At 38.5% G+C, this 27,679-nt stretch overlaps 2 protein-coding genes across 7 annotated transcripts in view; one reads left to right on the top strand and one right to left on the bottom strand.

The window, feature by feature from the left end:
• LOC307013107 (4-galactosyl-N-acetylglucosaminide 3-alpha-L-fucosyltransferase 9-like) overlaps window positions 1-22,643 on the bottom strand; it is a 96,574-nt gene extending 73,931 nt beyond the window's left edge. Inside the window, exon 1 of one of the 3 annotated variants that reach the window (XM_079640362.1) lies at window positions 21,901-22,643. The gene's annotated coding sequence lies outside the window, so the exon portion shown is untranslated. Of the gene's footprint in view, window positions 1-13,028; window positions 13,374-15,752; window positions 16,163-21,900 lie in introns of those variants that run through there. The other 2 variants (XM_079640360.1, XM_079640361.1) reach the window with 2 other exon arrangements.
• Window positions 1-27,679, top strand: part of LOC307013109 (uncharacterized protein) — a 98,777-nt gene that overhangs the window by 53,775 nt on the left and 17,323 nt on the right. For 2 of the 4 annotated variants that reach the window (XM_079640369.1, XM_079640368.1), the window contains one exon: window positions 7,717-8,813. The exons of 1 other annotated variant lie outside the window; for it this stretch is intronic. In XM_079640369.1, coding sequence (XP_079496495.1) covers window positions 7,717-7,948 — 232 coding nt within the window. In that variant the 3' untranslated portion in view covers window positions 7,949-8,813. Of the gene's footprint in view, window positions 1-7,716; window positions 8,814-21,172; window positions 21,884-27,679 lie in introns of those variants that run through there. One more of the 4 variants, XM_079640370.1, reaches the window with a different exon arrangement.

Below are 27,679 nucleotides of genomic sequence, written 5' to 3'. Positions count from 1 at the left end.
TAAGGTAGGGTTAAGCCCTACAATATATTGTTCAAATATAGCATGATATGTCCCCTTTAAGGTTTTATTAAGGTAGGGTTAATGTTGCTCTCAAAGTGCACCAGATTGATGCTTTTAACTAGGGATGCACCGAATATTCGGCCGCCGAAAATGATCGGCCGAAAATGGTTAAAAAGGCCCTTTCGGCCGAAAGGGTTCTAGCACCGAAAAAATATCACCGAATGTCAGAGAACAGGGTTACGTTGGTAAGCTAACGTGTTGTTGTGATGACGTAATCAAAACGCGGCGACAAGCACGGCGCGCGACCATGCTTGCGGCTGACTCACAGCCAACATGTCTGCCGCTTGGAGATATTTAAAAATATCAGAGAAAGAGGCGCGGATTGCGATTTGTAAAACGTGTTCAGCTGACATTTTTCGAGGGGGTGTAACTGCAAAGACTTTCACCACTTCAGGATTACTCCACCACTTGAAATCAAAACACCCGGACAAATATGCGGAGTAAGATCAAATCACAAGCACTGACAGCGAGAGACTGTTCAGCGCTGCCTCTCATGTGCTTGATGAAAAGAGGAACAGACTTATGGCTGATAAAGCAGAGAAGCTAATGTTCATTAAAAAGAACCTCCCACTTTTCCTTAATAAGTAGACAAGGCTGGCTTATCATAAGCTTATCTATTTCTACATGTCTACTCTATACCCACTTTCCTGAAAAATTTTCATTGTGAGTTATAATTCACCATCTCAGGTTATCATTAGGGGGAAATGACAGCAGCACAGTGTTCAATATATTGTACTTTCGGTATCGAAATGATACAATGTTGTTTACATTGCTCATGAGGACAGACCACCTTATTTGCAGATTCTTGAAATTGTAATTTAATTTGTAATTGATTGTGGATTTTGTGTCCAGTTTTCACTTTATGTATCTTTATACAATGTTTACTACTTTGCTTATGAGGACAGACAGCCTTATTTACAGATTCTTGAAATTGAATTGTAATTTCATTTGTAAATAGTTACATTCATGTGGATTTATCCAGTTTGCACATTTGTATGCATGCACTTATAGGTGCATTTGTTGTTGTTGAAGGCCTGGCTGTTACAGTCTTTATTTTCACTATTTTGTTGTAGGCCTACTGGCTCAGATGTTTATGCAGTTTTAAAGCACCGTGGCTTTGTTCTGAATGCGCTTTGTTGTAGTTATCCTACAGAGAAAAGAAAATGCACTTGACTTGGAATGAATGTACTGTATGCATTCAAAAGTGCTGAATAAATGTTTTATGGACCCATAATAGTGATTATTATTTAAGTTAAGTTTTGCCATAATCATTTATTTTTCCATAATCAGGCAGCTGAACAACATTGGTAAAAAATGTATACATATATATATATATATATATATATATATTTCTATTAATCATTTTCGGCCTTTCGGCATTCGGTTTTCGGCCAACTGTTTCCTATTTTCGGTATCGGTTTCGGCCAAGAATTTCCCATTCGGTGCACCCCTACTTTTAACTTCAATATTTAAAAATCCCACTGAATGGGATGCTGCACTGGCATAGAAGCCTCTTGTCGTTGGATAGCGCCAGAGAGCGAGACGGCAGGCGTGGAAACAGTGGCCGGGGGTGTGTCAACATGGCGCGGGAATATCATCTCACTCCAGGTTGATAGCAGGACACCCCATCTAGTCACTCAGAAAACATCAGGAAATTCTGATGTAGAGTTTCAAAATAAAAGACTTTTGAAGTCTCATATATGAGCTATCATCCCTGTTTTTAGATGAGAATTTAAAAAAAACTGAATGTCCTGATTTTTTCTGAGTAACTACATGGGTGTCCTGCTATCACCCTGGAGTGAGATGGATCTATGATACTGGACAGTTTTTCTTTTATTCTCATCTAAAAACAGGGATGATGGCTCATATATGAGACTTCAAAGGTCTTTTATTTTGAAACTGTACATCAGAATGTCCTGATTTTTTCTGAGTGACTACATGGGGTGTCCTGCTATCACCCTGGAGTGAGATGGATCTATGATACTGGACAGTTTGTGTTTTATTCTCATCTAAAAACAGGGATGATAGCTCATACAATAGAGATTTCAAAGGTCTTTTATTTTTGAAACTCTACATCAGAATGTCCTGATTTTTTCTGAGTGACTAGATGGGATGTCCTGCTATGACCCTGACGTGAAATTAGTCTTTGATACTGGACAGTTTTTGTTTTATTCTCATCTAAACACAGAGGGATGATTTTTTTTTACTACCGTAATGCATAGGATATTCGCGCACCGCAATATCACGTGAGGGCTGGCTTGACTAGGTTTTCCCGAGTGGAGGCTGGCTTGACCGCAGTGGCTCAGAGCCCCATTTATTTTCCTCACAGACGGCAGCAAAAGTCCGAAATTATACGATTTAAAATAAAAGCAATAATTGTGGCTTGATATTGAGTAAGAACATGTTTTTATGAACCACACAGCTTCCGGTCTTCCACGACCTGACCGGAGAAAAAGACGTACTGCAGGCACGAAACACATTACCAGTAGAAATACATTGCTTTTAAAATCGTGCTGTGCAACACGACAAAAAGGGGAAAATCGTTTTGGTGAACACGAATCAATAGATTAAAAATTGTGTTGGTGAACACGAAATGCCATGAGACTGGGTTGTATCGTGTCAGTCACGTTCTTGCGAAACACATGAAGTCTTTCAAAGACGGCGACGTTGTGAAAGAAGCCTTCCTGGAGGCTGCCCACGCGCTTTATGGGGACAGTAAAAATAATCGTAGCATTTCAACAGGTTTTTGATATAATAAAAACTCAAGTTAGATACCGTTATTAATCAGCTGTAAGTTTTAGTTTGTTTGAACTTATTCATTATAATATTGTACAAAATGGTATAAGAATGCATCTGTTCTGTTTAAATTGATTATTGTCTATTATCAATTCGGGTTAAGAAACTAGTGTTGCTTGCATCCTATTTTAAAGGCATTTATTTTTATACCCTACTAAAATGCAAAAAAAAGAAGGGTTTGATTTTATTAATTTTGTCTATTTTATTGCACTTTGGCAGCAGATTCCTGTGTAGCTTCAGATCTGAGTTGTCTTTTTAGTAAGCCTAATTTATACTTTTGTAGCAACACTATTTTTATATAATGGCAAAGAAAGGGTTCAGTGTCTTTTCTTTTTTTCCTGTGTAAGCCTAATTTAACATAAACCAGTTCATCTACATCAATAACTGCAAATCCCCCACCGCTCCTCTCCCCCAAGGTGCTCCCCAAGGTTCAGTTTTCGGCCCCCTCCTCTTCATTCTCTACCTGCTTCCCCTTGGTCACTTAATCCGCCGTCATGGACTTCAATTCCACTGCTTTGCCGACGACATCCAGCTTCTCATCTCCACCAAGTCCATCTCCACTGCTACCCACTCAATCCTGACAAACTGCATCACTGAAATAAAATCCTGGCTCCAACTCAACTTCCTGAAACTCAACTGCGATAAATCTGAGATAATAATCATTGGATCAAAAAAGCTCACCACATCCATCCATAACTTCACCCTCAACATAGACGGTTTCCCAGTTCCAAACTCCCCTCACATCCGGAACCTAGGCATCATATTTGACAAAACCCTCTCCTACAACAAATACATCAGACAGATAACAAAGACAGCCTTCTTCCACCTCAAAAACATCGCCCATCTACGTCCATCCCTCTCCCCCACTGCTGCAGAAACCCTCATCCACGCCTTCATCACCTCCAATCTGGACTATTGCAACAGCCTCCTCTATGGTTCACCTGCAAAAATCCTCAACAAACTTCAATACGTCCAGAACTCTGCCGCCCATCTACTCACCCACACCCGAATCCGTGAACACATCACACCCGTCCTCATCAAGCTCCACTGGCTCCCCATCCCCCAGAGAATTCAGTACAAAATACTCCTAATGACATACAAAGCCCTCCATAACCTGGCCCCATCCTACCTGACTGACCTCCTCCACAGACACACTCCCACTCGCTCCCTCCGCTCTGCTACTGCCAACCTCCTGTCCCTCCCCACCCTGACCAACCTCAAGTTATATAAGTCCCATGTATTATTATTATTATTATTATAATGTATACTTTTGTAGCAAAACTATTTTTATATAATGGCAAAGAAAGGGTTCAGTGTCTTTTTATTTTTTTCCTGTGTCATATGTGGCAGCACTGTTCAATGTTTCTTGAAAACATTACCCACTGTAGTATGTGACGTGTGAATAAACTCCAACTCTGTATCAACAACACTGTTGTGTAACTTCAGTTAAATACCTGTATGTGTGTAGATTAGAAAGAGGTAAGATAAAGGATCTGCAGTATTTTATAAAAGTATTAATCGTACAAAGGTCAGTTTTATACAAGTAGAAGTGTGTATTTACCTGGTAGTAGGCTGTAGGCTATCGTAGTAGGCTGTCAGTAATGGCTACGCTTCTCTATTTGGACTGGTAGATCTTGGCAGACTGGCAACTGATTTAGATTTAGACTGACATTAAGAAGTTGAATCAACTCATTACAGGGCGAGAGAGCGTGAGAGAGCGTGAGAGAGCGTGAGAGAGCGAGAGAGCGTGAGAGAGCGCGAGAGAGCAAGAGAGAGCGAGAGAGAAAGAGAGCGAGAGAGAGAGAGATTAAAAGTAACTTCTTGAAATCTAATTGTCTGCGGTGATGCTACAGAGTCCCCAAAGGCCCATGAGTGTTTACACAAAACATATTTTCGGCTGACCGGGCCTAAGGAAGTTGCTCTACTTATGAAATTCCCACAACGCCCACTTCCCTACTTTTCGTGCTGTTGATGCCAATTTTCGTTTTTTTCTATAGTGAGTTAATAATTTCATAAACTAAGAATGAGGTACATTTTCGCCTCGCAAATGTCCAGCAGATATGTGAAAGAATTGTGCTTTTGATGATAAAAACATGAACTTTGGCACACTGTTAGAGCATGCCCTAAGGAAGATTTTTGGCTATAGGGCCATCGCATATTTGTCCAATGGCGCCAATGGTGGCCACATCCATGTCAACTGTGCGTATTGACACCTTGCTTCACAGCATCTCCTAGGTGCAGTAGGATGTGGTTATCTTCCTCATGGGTGCATGGTGCAAATACTGATTATTTGTATGCCAGTGTTGAGGGCTGACACACTGGTTGCCAGGAAGGAGAACAGTTCCACCTTCTTGTCTTCAATGCGCAGAAACTCTGGCCAGTTTCCAGGAATGACACTGGATGGCTCAACGTGTCTATGAACTCCCTTCCCTCTCTTGCTGCTTGTTTCAGCCTTCAGACTTTCGGGGAAATATTCATCCCACACGACATCGACTCTGCTAACATGCTCCAGCTGAGATCATGTCAGTATGGTGAGAACACTTTCTGTACATAATCAAAAAACGTCTTAGCAGCACCAGGTCATAGCATGTTCACAAGAGCAGCCCCATCAAGGATGATGACCTGTACTGTGGGGTGAGATGCATTCTCTTGTAAATAAATCAGGTCCTCCAAACAGCCCACCAATCTGACTTGGTACCAGTTCTCAGCTTGCCCATTTGTGACAATGATGGTGGCCTTTCATGAGTCTTCTTGAGCATGGGGCCTTCAGGCGCTGCAGGATTTGATCCATTATGGTGTGTTGTGTGTTACCAATAGTTTTCTTGGTGACTGTGGTCCCAGCTGCCTTAAAATCATTAACAAGTTCCTCCCGTGTAGTTATTGGCTGATACCTCACCTTTCTCATGATCATCAATACCCCAGGGGGCGAGATCTTATGTGGAGCTCCAGCCCGAGGGCGATTGATTGTTGAGTGATGCCCATTTTATTTGTTTTCATCTCCGAATAATCGCACCAACAGTCTCCTTCTCCCCAAGTTGCTTTCTGATGGTCTTGTAGCCGATCCCAGCCTTGTGCAGGTCTACAATCATGTCCCTGAGGTATGACTGCTCTCTAGTCTTGCCCATGGTGGAGAGGTTGGAATCTGATTTATTGATTCTGTGGACAGGTGTCTTTTATACAGGTAATAAGTTTATATTAAGAGTACTTTCTTAAAGGAAGAGGACTTATTTAACCGCTCTGTGGGATTCAGAATTCTTGTTTTTTGCAAGGGGATCAAATACTTATTTTCCACAGTTAAATGCAAATACATTTTTATCTTTTATATAATGTAAGTTTCTGGATTTTCTTTTTTATATTCTTACTCTCACTGTTAAAAAAAGCCTACCATTAAAATGATAGACTGTTCATTTATTTGTAAGTGGGTGAATAAAAAAAATCGGCAAGGGATTAGTGTTAATTTCGTCAGCTATTTTTTTATTTAGTTTTAATCATATTTAGTCACCTTCATTCGGTTTTTATTTAGTAAAGTTTTCTTCGACTAAAAGTCTGAGCATTTTAGTCTTATTTTAGTCTACTAAAACAGTAAACATTCTAGTCAAGATTTAGTCGACTAAAAGTCGGAGCATTTTAGTCTTATTTTAGTCAAAGAAAACGAATTATTTTAGTCTACTTTTTGTCAATGAAAACTGTTGAGTCTTTTTTAGTCATCAGATTATATAGAACATTTCAGTCAAACTAGTCTAGCCAAAACCAATAATTTGTCATTTTAGACAAACTTATTTCACAATAAGATTATATCTTGTCCTTATTTGAGGAAAAACACAGGTTGAATGATTAAGAATGCAGCTTTGCAGAGAGTATCTGCTCAGGTTTGTGGTGTTTTTAGCAGCCGTGTTATGTCCACATTGCTTCCCTTCTGATAAAACAATTTTTTCTCTGCCTCATTGAAGCGAAAATGGGCCCAAATATCACATTGTTTCTTTCTCCCAAGCAGTGGTGGCTTTAGACTTTTTCGTTGTCAGTCATTTTGACGGACAGGATCGTAACATTTCCGTCATAATCCATTATTATCCGTCGAGTGCACAATGTATCTATCACTCGCGCTGACGGGGGGGGTATTTGGTTAACGCGAGTGCGACCACTGCTCCCAAGCCCTGTTGTTGCCATTTTATTTTCTGTTAAATAAGGTTAGTTAGACCATGAGTTAGACCCGAGTCTTCCTGACTGTTCATATTGTGCCGCTGCCCGGTGTAATTCAAATGTACCGCCGCGCGCAGCACAGACACACAGCTACTGCCCAGCCGCAGCACCGGAAATGGAACTGCTGGGAGAAAAACTGACTATCAGAGATGTAACGTTATCTTTGATAATATTTAGTTTCCTCATTTTTCGTCAACGAAAGTAAAGAGAGATTTTGGCATAGTTTTATTTAGTAAACTACATTTTCGTCTCGTCACTTTTCGTCAACGATATTGCATGATGATTTCGTAACTGTTATTGTTTACTGCCGTCGGTGCCGTCTCGTCATCGTCTCGTTTTCGTCATGGAAAAAAAGGTTGTTGACGAACATATTTCTTCATAGTTTTAGTCAACAAAATGTACACTACAAGGGATCAAATACTTATTTCCTCCACTGTAGGTGTCATACTGGTCCTGTCCAAGTTTCTCAATCTGGTTCAGAGTGTCAATGACTGCTGCATAGGCAGTACAAGAAGATCTACAATGCTCTTTTCACAGCATGGATTGCCCATGTCTTCTATACAGTAGCACCAGTTAGTGCTTTAACATCTCGTGCAAATGCCATTTGTGCATATTTGGTCTGCTCATGGTGCCGGGTGTCAGTCTTCTTTCTCTTCTCAGTGGAGGCCTCAAACTCTCCAACCACACGTGCCATCCTGGGGCCAGACAGCATCGATCGTCGCAGAGCTGCAGGGTTCTCTGTCAGGCCTACAGCATCACTATCACCTTTCACGGAGGCATTGTTCTGCTCATGGGCTTGGTCAATGGCAATAGCAGAGAAGCTGCATGTCGTCTTCTTCACAGCCTTTCCTTTCAGAAACTGCCCATGGACATCAGGATGGTTATCTTTTAGCACAATCATGTCACGCAAGTGGACTGGTGTCCATCCGGCATAGTGGGTGTGTCCCAGAGCAAGGAACCAAGGCACAATCTTGGTCAGGGCATTTACTGTATATAGAGTAGGAAGTCAGCCTCTCTTATTGATCACACATAGATCATCAACTCTATTTCCAGCTACAGGATGATAGACCAGAAGTGGAACTGGGGACATGACACTGCTCTTGTCCACCCGCTACCCCTCCAGGAGGTTACCAAGTACCTTGAGTGCTGCCGTCTCAATGTGAAACCCAACAAACATCACAATTATATGATCTTCACCGTGAGTTGCTGGCCAGCTCCACTGGGTTTGTTTTGCCACAGCGTATAGAGGTTGATCCAGAGTAATGATTGGTATCCGACCAGGATTCAGAATATCCAATGCTTGCCTTACCAAATTCATGGAATGACGAATCATGGCCACAGATATGGCCTGGTCGTAGAAGAGGGGAAGTAGAGAAGTGAGTGTGACAGTGCTCTCTGGTATTGTATGACCGCACTAGCAGCCAGGAGTCAGTCAATCAGGCACGTAAGCAGCTTTTCACCCAGAAGGATATAACAATTGAAGTACTCCCCCAACATAAGCAGCATTGACTCAGCACACAAAGAGAGCGGCCTTCCAAGCTGGTCACTGCTGGGGACAGATGATGTTTGCAGCCCCTGAACTCCCATCCCCAGGTGACTGGATGCAAAAAGGGGTGCAGTGGACAATTTTCAAAAGTGTCAAGGCAGCAATTCAGTGCATTGCCCTTGCTACTGTGGGGGACTGTGTTTTCAGAACTAACTCTGCATTTAGTTGAAAACCTGTAATATTACATATATATTATGTAACATGTATTACTTCACCATAATAAATATGTTAATGATTTTACTGTGTATTTTGTTCCCTGAATACCAGATAAATGAATTTAGCTACATTCTAGCATGTTGCAAGTAGTACCACTGCATTCCTCATCCTTAAAAATGTAGGATTAGCCACCAGAATCAAGATCCTAGGTGGTCTAGGTCAGTGGTTCTCAACTGGTGGCTCGCGACCCACTCAAAAGTGGGTCGCGGATGTGAGTGAAGAACAAAAAAAAAAAAAAAAATTGGAATTCTTTTTTTTTTCTTATTTGGGGGAAAAAGTCAAACTTTTATTTTTGAAGGCCCGATTTTCTAATAGTGTGCATGTCGTCGGCGTTGGACTGGAAGTACCGGAGACCATAAACGGTTTTGAAAACTTCTGTCACGTAGTGATCATCTTCCCAATAAAATATTTTTGCTGATGTTTTTTCGAGTCTTCTGGCCAATCAGAATCAAGATTGCTGCCAGAAGTCCCCACGGAGAATAACTTTGCGGTAGAACTCTTCTTTATACATCCATGGGTACAACTTCAGATAAAAATGAACACATAATGAAATATGACCCCCGGTTTGATGATTGACAGGTCACAGAACAATGGGAGCTATCCACCCACAATTTAAAGTAAATCACACAGACTATCTCCTCTTTACTCTTCTCGCAGCAAGATGTCAGAACAAAGTGAAAAACAAACAATGGCATAAAATATTATTAATATGTCGGGTAGTAATAGATTTATTTATTTTCTTCTCAGAGTGTACCAGAATGCATAGTTTATGTTAGTATTTCTAAAAATCTCCTGGGGGAGAATCCCCCCAGACCCCCCTGCTGGGGTTGGGTTTTCGGCATGTGTGCCTTTTTATATAGTTCAGCTTTGATTCCATCATCTCATTAAAACTTTTTTAAAAGCATACTTTAGTTCTGTGAAGGGATATAAGGGATGTATGGACTGTACTTCACTTGTATTAATATTGTATGCTGAAAAGCGTATATATTACAGCACGTTTTTTTGTTGAATGGATTTGAGTGCTTCAAAATGTTGGGTCGCGATGTATTGACCAAGTAAAAAGTGGGTTCCGAGGCCTGACCAGTTGAGAACCACTGGTCTAGATCCTAAGCTACTATTAAAATAAAAACCAATGGACAAATATGCGATGGCCCTATAGCCAAAAATCTTCCTTAGGGCATGCTCTAACAGTGTGCCAAAGTTGATGTTTTTATCATCAAAAGCACAATTCTTTCAGATATTTCACATATCTGCGGGACTACTAGCATTGTGAGGCTGAACAAAACCGAGAAAGAAAAACAAGACATTTACTGACTTTTTGGATAGCTTAAAGTAATGTTGGACAATTACAACCGGGGGCCTTACAGGGTTAAGGGCTATTGTTTATTGTTATTTACTTTAAGCCGTTTATTCTTAACCAATAATTTAATTTAAAATCTCTTATTTAAATTATGTGTGTGTCTCTCTGTTTTCCTGATGATACACTGAGAGAATGAGCTCATAGGGCTGCTGATCACCATAAGCTAAACAGTCTGTATATTGCACTACATTTGTATAATGTAAGCTTCGTTGCATAGCCGAGGGAACATGTTTCAAATGGAAACATATAAAGGTTTGCTTTGGAAATATTTGTTTACATAAATTGTGATAAAACCGTTTGAGACACACTGAGATAACTTAGACTAAAGTCTAAAGTCCATTTTCACCCGGCCCAACAACAGGAGCAAGGCTGCTACCATAGCAACTTATCGTGTCAGTCACGTTCTTGCGAAACACATGAAGTCTTTCAAAGACGGGGACAGTCAAAATAACCGTAGCATTTCAACAGGTTTTTGATATAATAAAAACTCAAGTTAGATACCGTTATTAATCAGCTGTAAGTTTTAGTTTGTTTGAACTTATTCATTATAATTATTGTACAAAATGGTATAAGAATGCATCTGTTCTGTTTAAAAATATTATAGTCTATTATCAATTCGAGTTAAGAAACTAGTGTTGCTTGCATCCGATTTTAAAGGCATTTATATTTATACTCTACTAAAATGAAGAAGAAAAAAAGGGTTTGATTCGATTAATTTTGTCTTTTTTATTGCACTTTGGCAGCAGATTCCTGTGTAGCTTCAGATCTGAGTTGTCTTATTAGTAAGCCTTATTTATACTTTTGTAGCAACACTATTTTTATATAATGGCAAAGAAAGGGTTAAGAGTCTTTTCTTTTTTCCTTGTGTCATATGTGGCAGCACTGTTCAATGTTTCTTGAAAACATGACCAACTGTAGTATCACGGAGAGGACTTTAAACACATCTTTATACTTTCATATCAACTCTCAGGGTTTGTTTATGTGAGCTCTTCTGGTGTTAAGGTGTTTTCATGATGGGGGTCGCGCGCTTCAGGGGGAGTTTACCTGCAGAGGTGAGTCAGGGTCTCATTTTCATTTCATTTAATCGTTTATTTTAACAGGGGCAATGCACATGAATAAACACTTTAGACAAATAATGCTTTACTCGTAAATATGCCTGATTTGAGCTTTGAGCTAATTTCCATCCGTAGTCCCTCACATACAGCATATAAGAACATGACATTTGTAAACATAGCAACAAATAAATACATGATATGCAAAAGAGCAAGAGCAACACACACAAGTATTTACCACATGGCAGTACACTATAGCAGCAAAGACATATAAAGTGCAAGAGAAGATACAAGAGCTACATAAAGTGCAAGAGGAGATACCCCTGTGTTAAAGTGCATTTAGCGGTGATGGCACGTCTGTTTGTTCCTCAACCATTCTTTGAGTTGACCTTTAAAACTATTAAGGTTCTTCTCTTAAAGTTACACAACAGATTATTTCACTTCGACACATTTCTCATGTACAGTTTTGTTTAAAAGCTTACTTGTGTTCGTGTAACACCTGTAAGAAAACACAGGCTGATTTAAGCGGGTACGTCTTTATTTAGAGACGTGTTTAAGCTAAATAAACTCCTGTGTTTTATAACGTGTGTTTTGTAACGTGTGTGTGGATAATAATCAGAGGTGTATTTTCTATTATAAAGTGCATGAAGTCAGCACAACAGTGAAAGGGCTATATAACTGGTTCAGCTTCAGTGGAAAGTGCTGTGTGTGTGTGTGTGTGTGTGTGTGTGTGTGTGTGTGTGTGTGTGTGTGTGTGTGTGTGTGTGTGTGTGTGTGTGTGTGTGTGTGTGTGTGTGTGTGTGTGTGTGTGTGTGTGTGTGTGTGTGTGTGTGTGTGTGTGTGTGTGTGTGTGTGTGTGTGTGTGTGTGTGTGTGTGTGTGTGTTAAAAGCTCAGGATGAAGCAGTGGAGGACAGAAGGGCTGAGTGGTTTGATGGGAAGAATAAATAGTTCATGTTTTGATGGGAGAGAAGGTTTTGTATTACAGGATATGTGGATCTCCATTGGCAACAGCAGAGGCTGAAGGAGAAACAGAAAATAATATGATACAGCACTATTACGTCTGGGTCTATGTTTCTTTAATGTGTGTGTGTGTGTGTGTGTGTGTGTGTGTGTGTGTGTGTGTGTGTGTGTGTGTGTGTGTGTGTGTGTGTGTGTGTGTGTGTGTGTGTGTGTGTGTGTGTGTGTGTGTGTGTGTGTGTGTGTGTGTGTGTGTGTGTGTGTGTGTGTGTGTGTGTGTGTAGTAGGCCGGTACACACTCCTCAACTGAGTTTTGTTAGACCTACATTCGTGTTCAGTCTGTGTTGTATGTCTTAAGAATGATCCCATCATCTTGAGAAAATGACACAAAGAAAACGTGAAAAACAAAAACATCATACATTTTATTTGTGTATGATCGAAAAGAATAACATTTAATTTATTATTCTTCATTCATCCATGTCATTATCTGAAGAGAGATGTAGTATCTTGAATAAATGACCCGGAGCTATTCCTAATAACTCTTGTCCAATCAGAAGAGACTTGTTTTGATGTAATGATATATATATTTATTGACAAGAATACACAGATGAATGTAATGGTGTTTGCCGATTAGACCCTGTTGTGCGGGAGTATCATTCGGTACGTAGTATGTGACGTGTGAATAAACTCCAACTCTGTATCAACAACTCTGTTGTGTAACTTCAGTTAAATACCTGTATGTGTGTAGATTAGAAAGAGGTAAGATAAAGGATCTGCAGTATTTTATGAAGTATTCATCGTACAAAGGTCAGTTTTATACAAGTAGAAGTCTGTATTTACCTGGTAGTAGGCTGTCGTAGTAGGCTGTCAGTAATGGCTTCGCCTCGCTATTTGGACTGATAAATCTCGGCAGACTGGCAACTGATTTAGATTTAGACTGACATTAAGATGTTGAATCAACTCATTACAGGGTGAGAGTGTGAGAGAGAGAGAGAGAGAGCTTTCAAAGTAACTTCCTGAAATGCAATTGTCTGCGGTGATTCTACGGAGTCCCCAATGGCCCAAAAGTGTGCAAGCAAAACATATTTTCGGCTGCCCGGGCCTAAGGAAGTTGCTCTACTTATGAAATCTCTTTTAGTTTAAGCTCCCACTTCACTACTTTTCATTCAAAACATATAGCTTATAAAATGTGGCATGGCATTATTGATAAAGCTACATATTAGTCTATAAAATAGTTACATCATACTTATCTTAAAAAAATCATATGTTTCAGAAAGGGAGTAGGAGGAAGCAAATGCTTATGAATTCCCACCCCTTACTTGATTAATGATTGTCCTTGCATAATGATTTAAAGGACAACCATTGATCAAGTAAGGGGTGGGATTGAATAAGCATTTGCTTCCTCCTACTCCCTTTCGGACACATATGATTTTGTTATTATTAATATGAAGACTTTTTGTATCATGAATGTGGATAAATACTGTATTTTAACAATACGGTATTCTGTTTTTCACATTTGTTATTTGTTATTTTTTTAATCTGTTCAAAATAAAGATTGAAATGAAAAAAAATGAAATGTTAACCAATCTTATAAAATACTGCTTCACATAAATGCATCGCAAATAATCATCAGTTTGCATTCAATGCATATAGAGGCAACTGAACCACACATCAACATTTCATCCATGCATTTCTTCACTTGTCAGTTGTTGTTCAAGCTCTCAAACAAACAAGCGGGCAGTACATCACATTGGCTCCTTTTGCTGCTACTTTGACAACATGGTTGCAACCGGTTTTGTTTTTGTGCTGTTGATGCCAATTTTCATTTTTTTCTTTAGTGAGTTGATGATTTCATAAACTAAGAGTGAGGTACATCTTCGCCTTGCAAATTCTCGCCTAGCATTGTGAGGCTGAACTAAAGGACCGTTTCACTATGTAAATGTGGTCTTTACATTTTTTTAAACATTTACTAACTTTATTGGATAGCTTAAAGTAATGTTGTACAATTACAACCGGAGGCCTTACAGGGTTAACGGCTATTGTTTATTGTTATTTACTTTAAGACGTTTATTCTTAACCAATAATTTAATTTTAAAACTCTTATTTAAATGATGTGTGTGTCTCTCTGTTTTCCTGATGATACACTGAGAGAATGAGCTCATAGGGCTGCTGATCACCATAAGCTAAACAGTCTGTATATTGCACTACATTTGTATAATGTAAGCTTCGTTGCATAGCCGAGGGAACATTTTTCAAATGGAAACATATAAAGGTTTGCTTTGGAAATATTTGTTTACACAAATTGTGATAAAACCGTTTGAGACACACTGAGATAACTTAGACTAAAGTGAACTATTGAAACACTCAGAGTCCTTTACCTCACTGAGCCTCACAGGACAAATGGAAAATGTAACCGGGGTGAAAAGGGTGTTATCTTTACTTAATTATGAATGTGAACAGTTGGATCAACAGCTTTTACAATGTGCTGCTGACTGCTGGAAAGCGGTTTTACTTTAATGTATTTGTTTCGTCCAGTGTGTTTACCTGCTAATGCAGGTGGGGCCGGAGGATTATTTTTTTATCTATTCCAATTCAAAGTCCATCTGTCTCATCTGCAATGCGAGCGTGGCTTTACCGAAGAAGGGTAATTTAGGAGAGGCATTTCAAAACAGTGCACAAACGCTACGAGACGGAAATCCCTCCTAATTCTGCCCTACGCTCCCAAAAGGTGAGGGACCTGAAAGGACAGCTAAATGCACAGCAGTCCATTTTCACCAGGCCCAACAACAAGAGCAAGGCTGCTACCATAGCATCTTATCGTGTCAGTCACGTTCTTGTGAAACACATGAAGTCTTTCAAAGACGACGAAGTTGTGAAAGAAGTATTCCTGGAGGCTGCCCACATGCTTTATGGGGACAGTAAAAATAATCGTAGCATTTCAACAGGTTTTTGATATAATAAAAACTCAAGTTAGATACCGTTATTAATCAGCTGTAAGTTTTAGTTTGTTTGAACTTATTCATTATAATTATTGTACAAAATGGTATAAGAATGCATCTGTTCTGTTTAAATTGATTATAGTCTATTATCAATTCGAGTTAAGATACTAGCGTTGCTTGCATCCTATTTCAAAGTCATTTATTTTTATACTCTACTAAAAGGCACAAAAAAAGGGTTTGATTCGATTAATGTTGTCTTTTTTATTGCACTTTGGCAGCAGATTCCTGTGTAGCTTCAGATATGAGTTGTCTTATTAGTAAGCCTAATTTATACTTTTGTAGCAATACTATTTTTATATAATGGCAAAGAAAGGGTTCCGAGTCTTTTATTTTCTTCCTGTGTTATATGTGGCAGCACTGTTCAATGTTTCTTGAAAACATTACCCACTGTAGTATGTGACGTGTGAATAAACTCCAACTCTGTATCAACTACACTGTTGTGTAACTTCAGTTAAATACCTGTATGTGTGTAGATTAGAAAGAGGTAAGATAAAGGATCTGCTGTATTTTATGAAGTATTAATCGTACAAAGGTCAGTTTTATACAAGTAGAAGTGTGTATTTACCTGGTAGTAGGCTGTCGTAGTAGGCTGTCAGTAATGGCTGAGCATCGCTATTTGGACTGGTAGATCTCGGCAGACTGGCAACTGATTTAGATTTAGACTGACATTAAGAAGTTGAATTGACTCATTGAAGGGCGAGAGAGAGAGAGAGAGAGAGAGAGAGAGAGAGAGAGAGAGAGAGAGAGAGAGAGAGAGAGAGAGAGAGAGAGAGAGAGAGAGAGAGAGAGAGAGAGAGAGAGAGAGAGAGAGAGATCGAGATCAAAGTAATTTCCTGTAATTGTCTGCGGTGATCCTACGGAGTCCCCAATGGCCCAAAAGTGTGCAAGCAAAACATATTTTCGGCTGCCCGGGCCCAAGGAAGTTGCTCTACTTATGAAATCTCTTTTAGTTTAAGCTCCCACTTCACTACTTTTCATTCAAAACATATAGCTTATAAAATGTGGCATGGCATTATTGATAAAGCTACATATTAGTCTATAAAATAGTTACATCATACTTATCTTAAAAAAATCATATGTTTCAGAAAGGGAGTAGGAGGAAGCAAATGCTTATTAATTCCCACCCCTTACTTGATTAATGATTGTCCTTGCATAATGATTTAAAGGACAATCATTGATCAAGTAAGGGGTGGGAATGAATAAGCATTTGCTTCCTCCTACTCCCTTTCGGACACATATGATTTTTTTATTATTATTATTAATATGAAGACTTTTTGTATCATGAATGTGGATAAATACTGTATTTTAACAATACGGTATTCTGTTTTTCACATTTGTTATTTTTTATTTGTTATTTTTTTAATCTGTTCAAAATAAAGATTGAAATGAAAAAAAATGAAATGTTAACCAATCTTATAAAATACTGCTTCACATAAATGCATCGCAAATAATCATCAGTTTGCATTCAATGCATATAGAGGCAACTGAACCACACATCAACATTTCATCCATGCATTTCTTCACTTGTCAGTTGTTGTTCAAGCTCTCAAACAAACAAGCGGGCAGTACATCACATTGGCTCCTTTTGCTGCTACTTTGACAACATGGTTGCAACCGGTTTTGTTTTTGTGCTGTTGATGCCAATTTTCATTTTTTTCTTTAGTGAGTTGATGATTTCATAAACTAAGAGTGAGGTACATCTTCGCCTTGCAAATTCTCGCCTAGCATTGTGAGGTTGAACTAAAGGACCGTTTCACTATGTAAATGTGGTCTTTAAAAAAACTAAACATTTACTAACTTTATTGGATAGCTTAAAGTAATGTTGTACAATTACAACCGGAGGCCTTACAGGGTTAACGGCTATTGTTTATTGTTATTTACTTTAAGACGTTTATTCTTAACCAATAATTTAATTTTAAAACTCTTATTTAAATGATGTGTGTGTCTCTGTTTTCCTGATGATACACTGAGAGAATGAGCTCATAGGGCTGCTGATCACCATAAGCTAAACATTCTGTATATTGCACTACATTTGTATAATGTAAGCTTCGTTGCATAGCCGAGGGAACATTTTTCAAATGGAAACATATAAAGGTGTGCCTTGGAAATATTTGTTTACACAAATTGTAATAAAACCGTTTGAGACACACTGAGATAACTTAGACTAAAGTGAACTATTGAAACACTCAGAGTCCTTTACCTCACTGAGCCTCACAGGACAAATGGAAAATGTAACCGGGGTGAAAAGGGTGTTATCTTTACTTAATTATGAATGTGAACAGTTGGATCAACAGCTTTTACAATGTGCTGCTGACTGCTGGAAAGTGGTTTTACTTTAATGTATTTGTTTCGTCCAGTGTGTTTACCTGCTAATGCAGGTGGGGCCGGAGGATTATTTTTGTATCTATTCCAATTCAAAGTCCATCTGTCTCATCTGCAATGCGAGCGTGGCTTTACCGAAGAAGGGTAATTTAGGAGAGGCATTTCAAAACAGTGCACAAACGCTACGAGACGGAATTCCCTCCTAATTCTGCCCTACGCTCCCAAAAGGTGAGGGACCTGAAAGGACAGCTAAATGCACAGCAGTCCATTTTCACCAGGCCCAACAACAAGAGCAAGGCTGCTACCATAGCATCTTATCGTGTCAGTCACGTTCTTGTGAAACACATGAAGTCTTTCAAAGACGACGAAGTTGTGAAAGAAGTATTCCTGGAGGCTGCCCACATGCTTTATGGGGACAGTAAAAATAATCGTAGCATTTCAACAGGTTTTTGATATAATAAAAACTCAAGTTAGATACCGTTATTAATCAGCTGTAAGTTTTAGTTTGTTTGAACTTATTCATTATAATTATTGTACAAAATGGTATAAGAATGCATCTGTTCTGTTTAAATTGATTATAGTCTATTATCAATTCGAGTTAAGATACTAGCGTTGCTTGCATCCTATTTTAAAGGCATTTATTTTTATACTCTACTAAAAGGCACAAAAAAAGGGTTTGATTCGATTAATGTTGTCTTTTTTATTGCACTTTGGCAGCAGATTCCTGTGTAGCTTCAGATATGAGTTGTCTTATTAGTAAGCCTAATTTATACTTTTGTAGCAATACTATTTTTATATAATGGCAAAGAAAGGGTTCCGAGTCTTTTATTTTCTTCCTGTGTTATATGTGGCAGCACTGTTCAATGTTTCTTGAAAACATTACCCACTGTAGTATGTGACGTGTGAATAAACTCCTACTCTGTATCAACTACACTGTTGTGTAACTTCAGTTAAATACCTGTATGTGTGTAGATTAGAAAGAGGTAAGATAAAGGATCTGCTGTATTTTATGAAGTATTAATCGTACAAAGGTCAGTTTTATACAAGTAGAAGTGTGTATTTACCTGGTAGTAGGCTGTCGTAGTAGGCTGTCAGTAATGGCTGAGCATCGCTATTTGGACTGGTAGATCTCGGCAGACTGGCAACTGATTTAGATTTAGACTGACATTAAGAAGTTGAATTGACTCATTGAAGGGCGAGAGAGAGAGAGAGAGAGAGAGAGAGAGAGCAAAGTAATTTCCTGTAATTGTCTGCGGTGATCCTACGGAGTCCCCAATGGCCCAAAAGTGTGCAAGCAAAACATATTTTCGGCTGCCCGGGCCTAAGGAAGTTGCTCTACTTATGAAATCTCTGTTAGTTTAAGCTCCCACTTCACTACTTTACATTCAAAACAAATAGCTTATAAAATTTGGCGGCATTATTGATAAAGCTACATATTAATCTATAAAATAGTTACATCATACTTATCTTAAAAAAATCATATGTTTCAGAAAGGGAGTAGGAGGAAGCAAATGCTTATGAATTCCCACCCCTTACTTGATTAATGATTGTCCTTGCATAATGATTTAAAGGACAACCATTGATCAAGTAAGGGGTGGGATTGAATAAGCATTTGCTTCCTCCTACTCCCTTTCGGACACATATGATTTTGTTATTATTAATATGAAGACTTTTTGTATCATGAATGTGGATAAATACTGTATTTTAACAATACGGTATTCTGTTTTTCACATTTGTTATTTGTTATTTTTTTAATCTGTTCGAAATAAAGATTGAAATGAAAAAAAATGAAATCTTAGCCAGCAACACCAATAAAATACTGCTTCACATAAATGCATCGCAAATAATCATCAGTTTGCATTCAATGCATATAGAGGCAACTGAACCACACATCAACATTTCATCCATGCATTTCTTCACTTGTCAGTTGTTGTTCAAGCTCTCAAACAAACAAGCGGGCAGTACATCACATTGGCTCCTTTTGCTGCTACTTTGACAACATGGTTGCAACCGGTTTTGTTTTTGTGCTGTTGATGCCAATTTTCATTTTTTTCTTTAGTGAGTTGATGATTTCATAAACTAAGAGTGAGGTACATTTTCGCCTTGCAAATTCTCGCCTAGCATTGTGAGGTTGAACTAAAGGACCGTTTCACTATGTAAATGTGGTCTTTAAAAAAACTAAACATTTACGGACTTTTTTGGATAGCTTAAAGTAATGTTGTACAATTACAACCGGAGGCCTTACAGGGTTAACGGCTATTGTTTATTGTTATTTACTTTAAGACGTTTATTCTTAACCAATAATTTAATTTAAAAACTCTTATTTAAATGATGTGTGTGTGTCTCTGTTTTCCTGATGATACACTGAGAGAATGAGCTCATAGGGCTGCTGATCACCATAAGCTAAACAGTCTGTATATTGCACTACATTTGTATAATGTAAGCTTCGTTGCATAGCCGAGGGAACATTTTTCAAATGGAAACATATAAAGGTGTGCCTTGGAAATATTTGTTTACACAAATTTTAATAAAACCGTTTGAGACACACTGAGATAACTTAGACTAAAGTGAACTATTGAAACACTCAGAGTCCTTTACCTCACTGAGCCTCACAGGACAAATGGAAAATGTAACCGGGGTGAAAAGGGTGTTATCTTTACTTAATTATGAATGTGAACAGTTGGATCAACAGCTTTTACAATGTGCTGCTGACTGCTGGAAAGCGGTTTTACTTTAATGTATTTGTTTCGTCCATTGTGTTTACCTGCTAATGCAGGTGGGGCCGGAGGATTATTTTTTTATCTATTCCAATTCAAAGTCCATCTGTCTCATCTGCAATGCGAGCGTGGCTTTACCGAAGAAGGGTAATTTAGGAGAGGCATTTCAAAACAGTGCACAAACGCTACGAGACGGAATTCCCTCCTAATTCTGCCCAACGCTCCCAAAAGGTGAGGGACCTGAAAGGACAGCTAAATGCACAGCAGTCCATTTTCACCAGGCCCAACAACAAGAGCAAGGCTGCTACCATAGCATCTTATCGTGTCAGTCACGTTCTTGTGAAACACATGAAGTCTTTCAAAGACGACGAAGTTGTGAAAGAAGTATTCCTGGAGGCTGCCCACATGCTTTATGGGGACAGTAAAAATAACCGTAGCATTTCAACAGGTTTTTGATATAATAAAAACTCAAGTTAGATACCGTTATTAATCAGCTGTAAGTTTTAGTTTCTTTGAACTTATGAATTATAATTATTGTACAAAATAGTATAAGAATGCAAACATTAAGATCTGTTCTGTTTAAATTGATTATAGTCTATTATCAATTCGGGTTAAGAAACTAGCGTTGCTTGCATCCTATTTTAAAGGCATTTATTTTTATACTCTACTAAAATACAACAAAAAAAAGTGTTTGATTCGATTAATTTTGTCTTTTTTATTGCACTTTGGCAGCAGATTCCTGTGTAGCTTCAGATCTGAGTTGTCTTATTAGTAAGCCTAATTTATACTTTTGTAGCAATACTATTTTTATATAATGGCAAAGAAAGGGTTCAGTGTCTTTTCTTTTTTTCCTGTGTCATATGTGGCAGCACTGTTCAATGTTTCTTGAAAACATTACCTACTGTAGTATGTGACGTGTGAATAAACTCCAACTCTGTATCAACAGGACACACCTGTCCTCACTGTGCAGCTCCTTCAGCGACAGGCTGCTTCACCGCAACTGTCACACAGAGAGACATCGCAGGTCCTTCCTTCCTGCAGCCGCAGACTATACAACCAGCACAGCCCCTAGTAGACCCCCCTTCCCCTCCCCTACACATACCACAGACTATATCACCCCTTGCGGCTAAATACCAATCAACTATGTGCAATATGTGCCATACGTGCAAAATATATATGGCGTTAATAACTGTGTAATTTATAACTGGCTGCTAATCCTTAGAACTGTTACAAGGTGTGTTTTTTTGCATTTTGTATCTTGTAAATTGTGTAACTTGCTGCAGTTAAATACCGTCATATAGGCTACTAGGTGCAATATGTGATATGTGCAATATATACATTATATACATATACCATTAATAACTGTGTAATTTATACCTGGCTGCTAAATCCTAAGAACTGTTACATGATTTGTATTTTGGAAAGGATTTTTCTTTTACTTTTTATTATATCATAACTTACTTTTTTTCTTTGCTGCTGTAACGATGCAAATTTCCCCTCTGTGGGACTAATAAAGGTATTCTGATTCTGATTCTGAACAACACTGTTGTGTAACTTCAGTTAAATACTTGTATGTGTGTAGATTAGAAAGAGGTAAAATAAAGGATCTGCTGTATTTTATGAAGTATTAATCGTACAAAGGTCAGTTTTATACAAGTAGAAGTGTGTATTTACCTGGTAGTAGGTAGTAGGTAGTAGGCTGTCGTAGTAGAGAGAGAGATAGATTCAAAGTAACTTCAAAGTAACTTCCTGAAATGTAGTTGTCTGTGATCCTACGGAGTCCCCAAAGGCCCAAAAGTGTGCACACAAAACATATTTTCAGCTTTCCGGGCCTAAGGAAGTTGCTCTACTTATGAAATCTCTGTTAGTTTAAGCTCCCACTTCACTACTTTACATTCAAAACATATAGCTTATAAAATGTGGCAGCATTACTGATAAAGCTACATATTAGTCTATAAAATAGTTACATCATAGTTATCTTAACCAGCAAAACCAATAAAATACTGCTTCACATAAATGCATCGCAAATAATCATCAGTTTGTATTCAATGCATATAGAGGCAACTGAACCACACATCAACATTTCATCCATGCATTTCTTCACTTGTCAGTTGTTGTTCAAGCTCTCAAACAAACAAGCGGGCAGTACATCACATTGGCTGCTCTTGCTGCTACTTTGACAACATGGTTGCAACCGGTTTTGTTTTTGTGCTGTTGATGCCAATTTTCATTTTTTTCTTTAGTGAGTTGATGATTTCATAAACTAAGAGTGAGGTACATTTTCGCCTCGCAAATTTTCGCTTAGCATTGTGAGACTGAACAAAAGGACCGTTTGACTATGTAAATGTGGTCTTTAAAAAAACTAAACATTTACTGACTTTTTTGGATAGCTTAAAGCAGGGGTGCCCAACCTTTTTTGAACCGAGAGCTACTTTTAAAGTTGCCAGTCTGCCTAGATCTACCAGAGCAAATAGAGAGGCGTAGCCATTACTCACAGCCTACTACCAGGTAAATACACACTTCTACTTGTATAAAACTGACCTTTGTACGATGAATACTTTATCTTACCTCTTTCTAATCTACACACAAGTATTTAACTGAAGTTACACAACAGTGTTGCTGATACAGAGTTGGAGTTTATTCACACGTCACATACTACAGTGGGTAATGTTTCCAGGGCCGTGGGAAGTAGGGGTGCTGAGGGTGCTGCAGCACCCCCTGGTGGAGGACAGGGGATCTGCACTTCCACAAGATATAATTTTAAAAAAAACGAATTTTCAGCCTTGATGTAACAACATTCATAATTAAGTAAAGATAACACCCTTTTCCCCGGTTACATTTTCCATTTGCCCTGTACGATGGGCGCTGTGAGTGAGCAGTGAGGGCAGCTCACAGCCAAAGTGAGAGAGATAGAGAGAGGGGATACCGCGGTACCGGCGGGGATTGTTGTTAGCTTCTGCTGCGCTAACGGATATAAGAAGCTGTTTCTACAATAATGTGGAGGGAGAGTCCTCTCCTGTCAGACTGAGAGGCTCAGTGAGGTAAAGGACTCTGAGGGCTTAGATAGTTCACTTTAGTCGAAGTTATCTCAGTGGGTCTCAAACGTTTTGATCACAATTTATGTAAACAAATATTTCCAAGGCACACCTTTATAATTATTAGGATAAATAAAAACAGGTTTGAAATCATTCCAATGTATACTATAGGACAGTAAACCAAAAATATCGTTTAAAACTGGAGAGATTTTAAAATATACATAAATAAATAAATGTTAACTTGTAAAATAAGATATGAATGAACAACACAAATAAAATAAGTTACATGTATTTGTTATTGGCTATGGTAGGTTATTGGAAATGTTCACATACCTGCTTATTTGATTGATAAAATGCAAACCGATCTTTTTCATATGGGTGTTTAGAGTTGTACCCCCTAGATCAGTCTCTAATTGGGCGCTCAAAGTGCACCAAATTGAAGCATTTTACTTTAAAATGTTTAAAAGATCTTCCCGGGGGGGTGCCCCCGGACCCCCCTAGAGGATGTGAAGTCCACCCCTCCAATTAAAACATGTTATAATATATAATAAATTTGAAGCCTTGTTATATAAGCTGTCCAACATGTCAATATATTTCTCTTTTTGAAGTGTAGTGGTCTTTTGTAGAGGTTTTTCATTGCCAGCTAAAATATTGCCTTATAGGGCAGCACATTGGTCAGAACCAGCCCTGGTGTCATCCCCACAGCACCCCCTATTTGAAACATGTTCCCACGGCTATGCATTGAACAGTGCTGCCACATATAACACAGGAAGAAAATAAAAAGACTCTGAACCCTTTCTTTGCCATTATATAAAAATAGTGTTGCTACAAAACTACAAATTAGGCTTACTAATAAGACAACTCAGATCTGAAGCTACAAAGGAATCTGCTGCCAAAGTGCAATAAAAAAGACAAAATTAATTTGAGTATAAAAAGAAATGCCTTTGAAAGAGGATGCAAGCAACACTAGTTTCTTAACCTGAATTGATAATAGACTATAATCAATTTAAGTTTGCATTCTTGTACAATTTTATACAAAAATTATAATGAATAAGTTCAAACAAACTAAAACTTACAGCCAGTGGTGTAGTGGGCGTTGGACGCGGGGGTATGCCGTACCCCCACTTATTTGGAGCATGATCTTTTTTTTAATAGTCTAATAAATATAAAATCATTGCCTGTCTTATTAGTTGCAATTGTGTATTTGTTGTAATAATGACAAAAACATAATACATTTCCCAGTAATTATAATAAAAACGATTTCCTTAAAAAAAATGATGATTCGTCATCACGCTCTTGACCCCGCAGCGAGCTGGGGGTGTGTCAGTGACACACCCACGGACAGCTCGCCACCCGCCGGTTTTGCGTCAGCTCTTTCCCTCAAGAACGCTAACGAAAAAGCTCTATAATGGCAAGCAAACATTTTTTTACTTGACTTATTTTATAAAAAGAATATAATTCACAAGAAGAAAGAGGCTAGCAGCACCGAAGCTACAAGTAAAGCTGCTAGTACTACATCATCAGAAGAGCCGCCTAAAGACGTGGATAATGCTAGCACTAACGTTAACGTTAGCTGCGCTAGCAGCGTTCCCCTAGCTTAGCTCAAGCTCACCTTTCCCAGAGGTATGGACGGAGGAGATGTGGCGGAGGAAACAAGAGGCATACCCGTGGATAGACTGCAAAGCTGGGAAACTGGGCTACAAAGTTTGTTCATCCATTTTGGATTTATCAGTCAAGGTGTGTGTGTGTGTGTGTGTGTGTGTGTGTGTGTGTGTGTGTGTGTGTGTGTGTGTGTGTGTGTGTGTGTGTGTGTGTGTGTGTGTGTGTGTGTGTGTGTGTGTGTGTGTGAGTGAGTGAGTGAGTGAGTGAGTGAGTGAGTGAGTGAGTGAGTGAGTGAGTGAGTGAGTGAGTGAGTGAGTGAGTGAGTGAGTGAGTGAGTGAGTGAGTGAGTGAGTGAGTGAGGCAGCGCTGTCTGCTTATTTGCAATATAGGCCTAATCAGAATAATCTCAAGGCCAGATTCAATGTGGTTTGCATAAGTAGGCTATATTTTTCGTTTCGTTTATTTAATAAGTTAATTTCAGGACAACTTTGGGAGTTTTGTTTGTTTGTTGTGAGTTTTAAATAGATTTTGAAAGTGGAGATAGAGAGTTGCTTAGTTGCAATACTGTAGCGTATGCAATTTAGGCCTATAAATTGTTTATGTAATTTATGTGCCTGTGTGTCCATGGTTTTGAGTCTGTGTTGAGCGCAGCGCCGTCTGCTTTTTGCAGCACAGTAACTAAAGTGGGACTAAGCATACCGGTGTCGGTACCAGATGTGTTCGGGGTACCATATGTGTTCGGGGTCCGTCTCTTACCAGTGACGTCAAGACCTACAACGTCACGACGTAATGACGTCAATGACGTCACGCATTGTGATTGGCTGTACGGTAATTTACCCACGCTGTCTAGACGTATAGAGGGGTTTTTTGATCATTACATTACATTGCATTTAGCTGACGCTTAAGTGCATTCGACCAACAAGATAAAAACTTGAAGAAATACAATAAAACTTGAAGAAAAACACAGACGAATGAGGAGAAGAACAAGAGAAATCGAAGGTAAGAAGTATATAACGTAATATGGTAGGTAATATGTAATATGTTCAGTGCCGTTGGTACGTTAGTTCAAACAGTAACAACGGACTATTTTTTGCTTAGCGTATGCATGTCAATTTAAATCAATACATACAACTATTTCTAATTATTAAGTAAGGGATAATGTGCAGCAATCACAATCAAGTCCACAATCGAATCCATAAAGACAAAGTAAATCTGTTTACAGTTGTTTCATATGGATGTTGAGAGGTATCCATATATCTCTTCATTTTGCTCTCAAAGTGCACCAGATTGATGCATTTACCTTCAATATTTTAAAAAAATCACTCCAAAGGGAGTGCTTGTTCTTCCTTCTGTCTGTCTGTATCTGTGTATTCTCATGTTCCGATTAACCCAGCCAAATTTTTCTTCTTTTGTGTCTTGATGTGATCTTGAGTCGAGGCTGATCCTCTTGCTGTGGTCCCGCATCCTGGATCCTCTATCCTGAGTTCTGGATTAAGTCGTGGACTTCGGGTCGTGGTCTCGTCGTGCTGCCTCCCTGAAGGCTCCCACAGGATTGTTGACATCTTCTTGGATTCATCCTCTTATTATAGACACATGCATTTCCTAACATTCGGTCTACCTATGTTGTAAAGTTTTTCCTTGTACGATGTAAGGGTCTAAGGACAGAGGGTGTCGTTTTCTTCTCATACTAATATTCTGAACAAACTGCTGTTGTATTAGCTGTAAAATGTCTTTACTGTAGGGTATTTTTATTATTTGTACAGCACTTTGGCTCGACCAAAAATCGTTTATAAATGTGCTATATAAATAAAACTTGATTTGATTGATTTGATTTGAAAGGGTGTGCGCCAAGGTTCCATATTAGGACCAATAATTTCACCATATACTGTATGTAAATAATCTCTAATAATTTTTCAAATGCTGCTTTCCATTTTTATGCAGATGATACTGTTATTTATTGTTCATCCTCTTCTATAGAGCAAAGTCTTGATTTCCTCCAATCTGCCTTTGATGTTATTCCATCCCATTTATCTCAACTCAAGTTAGTATTAAATGCAGACAACTCCAAACTCATGATATTCTCAAATGGCAAAAAGTTAACTTCTTTTCTCCCCAACATTTTGTACTGTTCAAGGGACTGACATTGACATTGAAAGGGTCACTACATACACATATCTAGGTTTTATTATTGATCAGAACTTATCTTTCAAGTCACACACTGAAAATAAATATGCACTTTATGAAAATTATTAGTTGGTTACTGTTAGTAAAAAACAGTAAGGTTAATACTGGGTGTTTGTTACACTTGGATATGTTTTCTGTAACACTTGTAACATAATTATTCTCCAGTTTATGCATTTGAGTGACTTGCAGTTAATGCTCGACATTCAATTAAAAACCTTTATTTATCCAGGTAAAATCCCATTGAGATCAATGATCTATTTTTCAAGGGAGACCTGCAGCAGTAGGTTCCACATGAAGACATAAAAACATAAACAACAGAACAACAAAAGGACATCATACAGCAAAAATTACAGGGATTACAATTTACATATCTATCCACATGTACAGGTACCAACAGCATCTGACTGTGGAGCATCCAACCGAGCTTTAAAAACATGTAGTGGTACCAGCTTGGTAATTTTACATTCTTTTTGCAGACTGTTCCAAGTTAGTGGAGCTGCACATCTAAAAGCTTTCTTCCCTAAGACAGTCCTAGCACTTGGCACATTTAATAAAACCACAGCATGAGATCTCAGGCAATAAGGACTTTCAATTTGCCGAGAGATCAGGGAGCAGATATAAGATGGTACTTT

This window comes from Notothenia rossii (assembly GCF_949606895.1).
Source record: "Notothenia rossii genome assembly, chromosome: 7".
In the NCBI taxonomy this organism is placed as follows: Eukaryota; Metazoa; Chordata; class Actinopteri; order Perciformes; family Nototheniidae; genus Notothenia; species Notothenia rossii.
The sequence above is the reverse complement of the archived record's forward strand: the minus strand, read 5'-3'. Positions and strand labels throughout refer to the sequence as shown.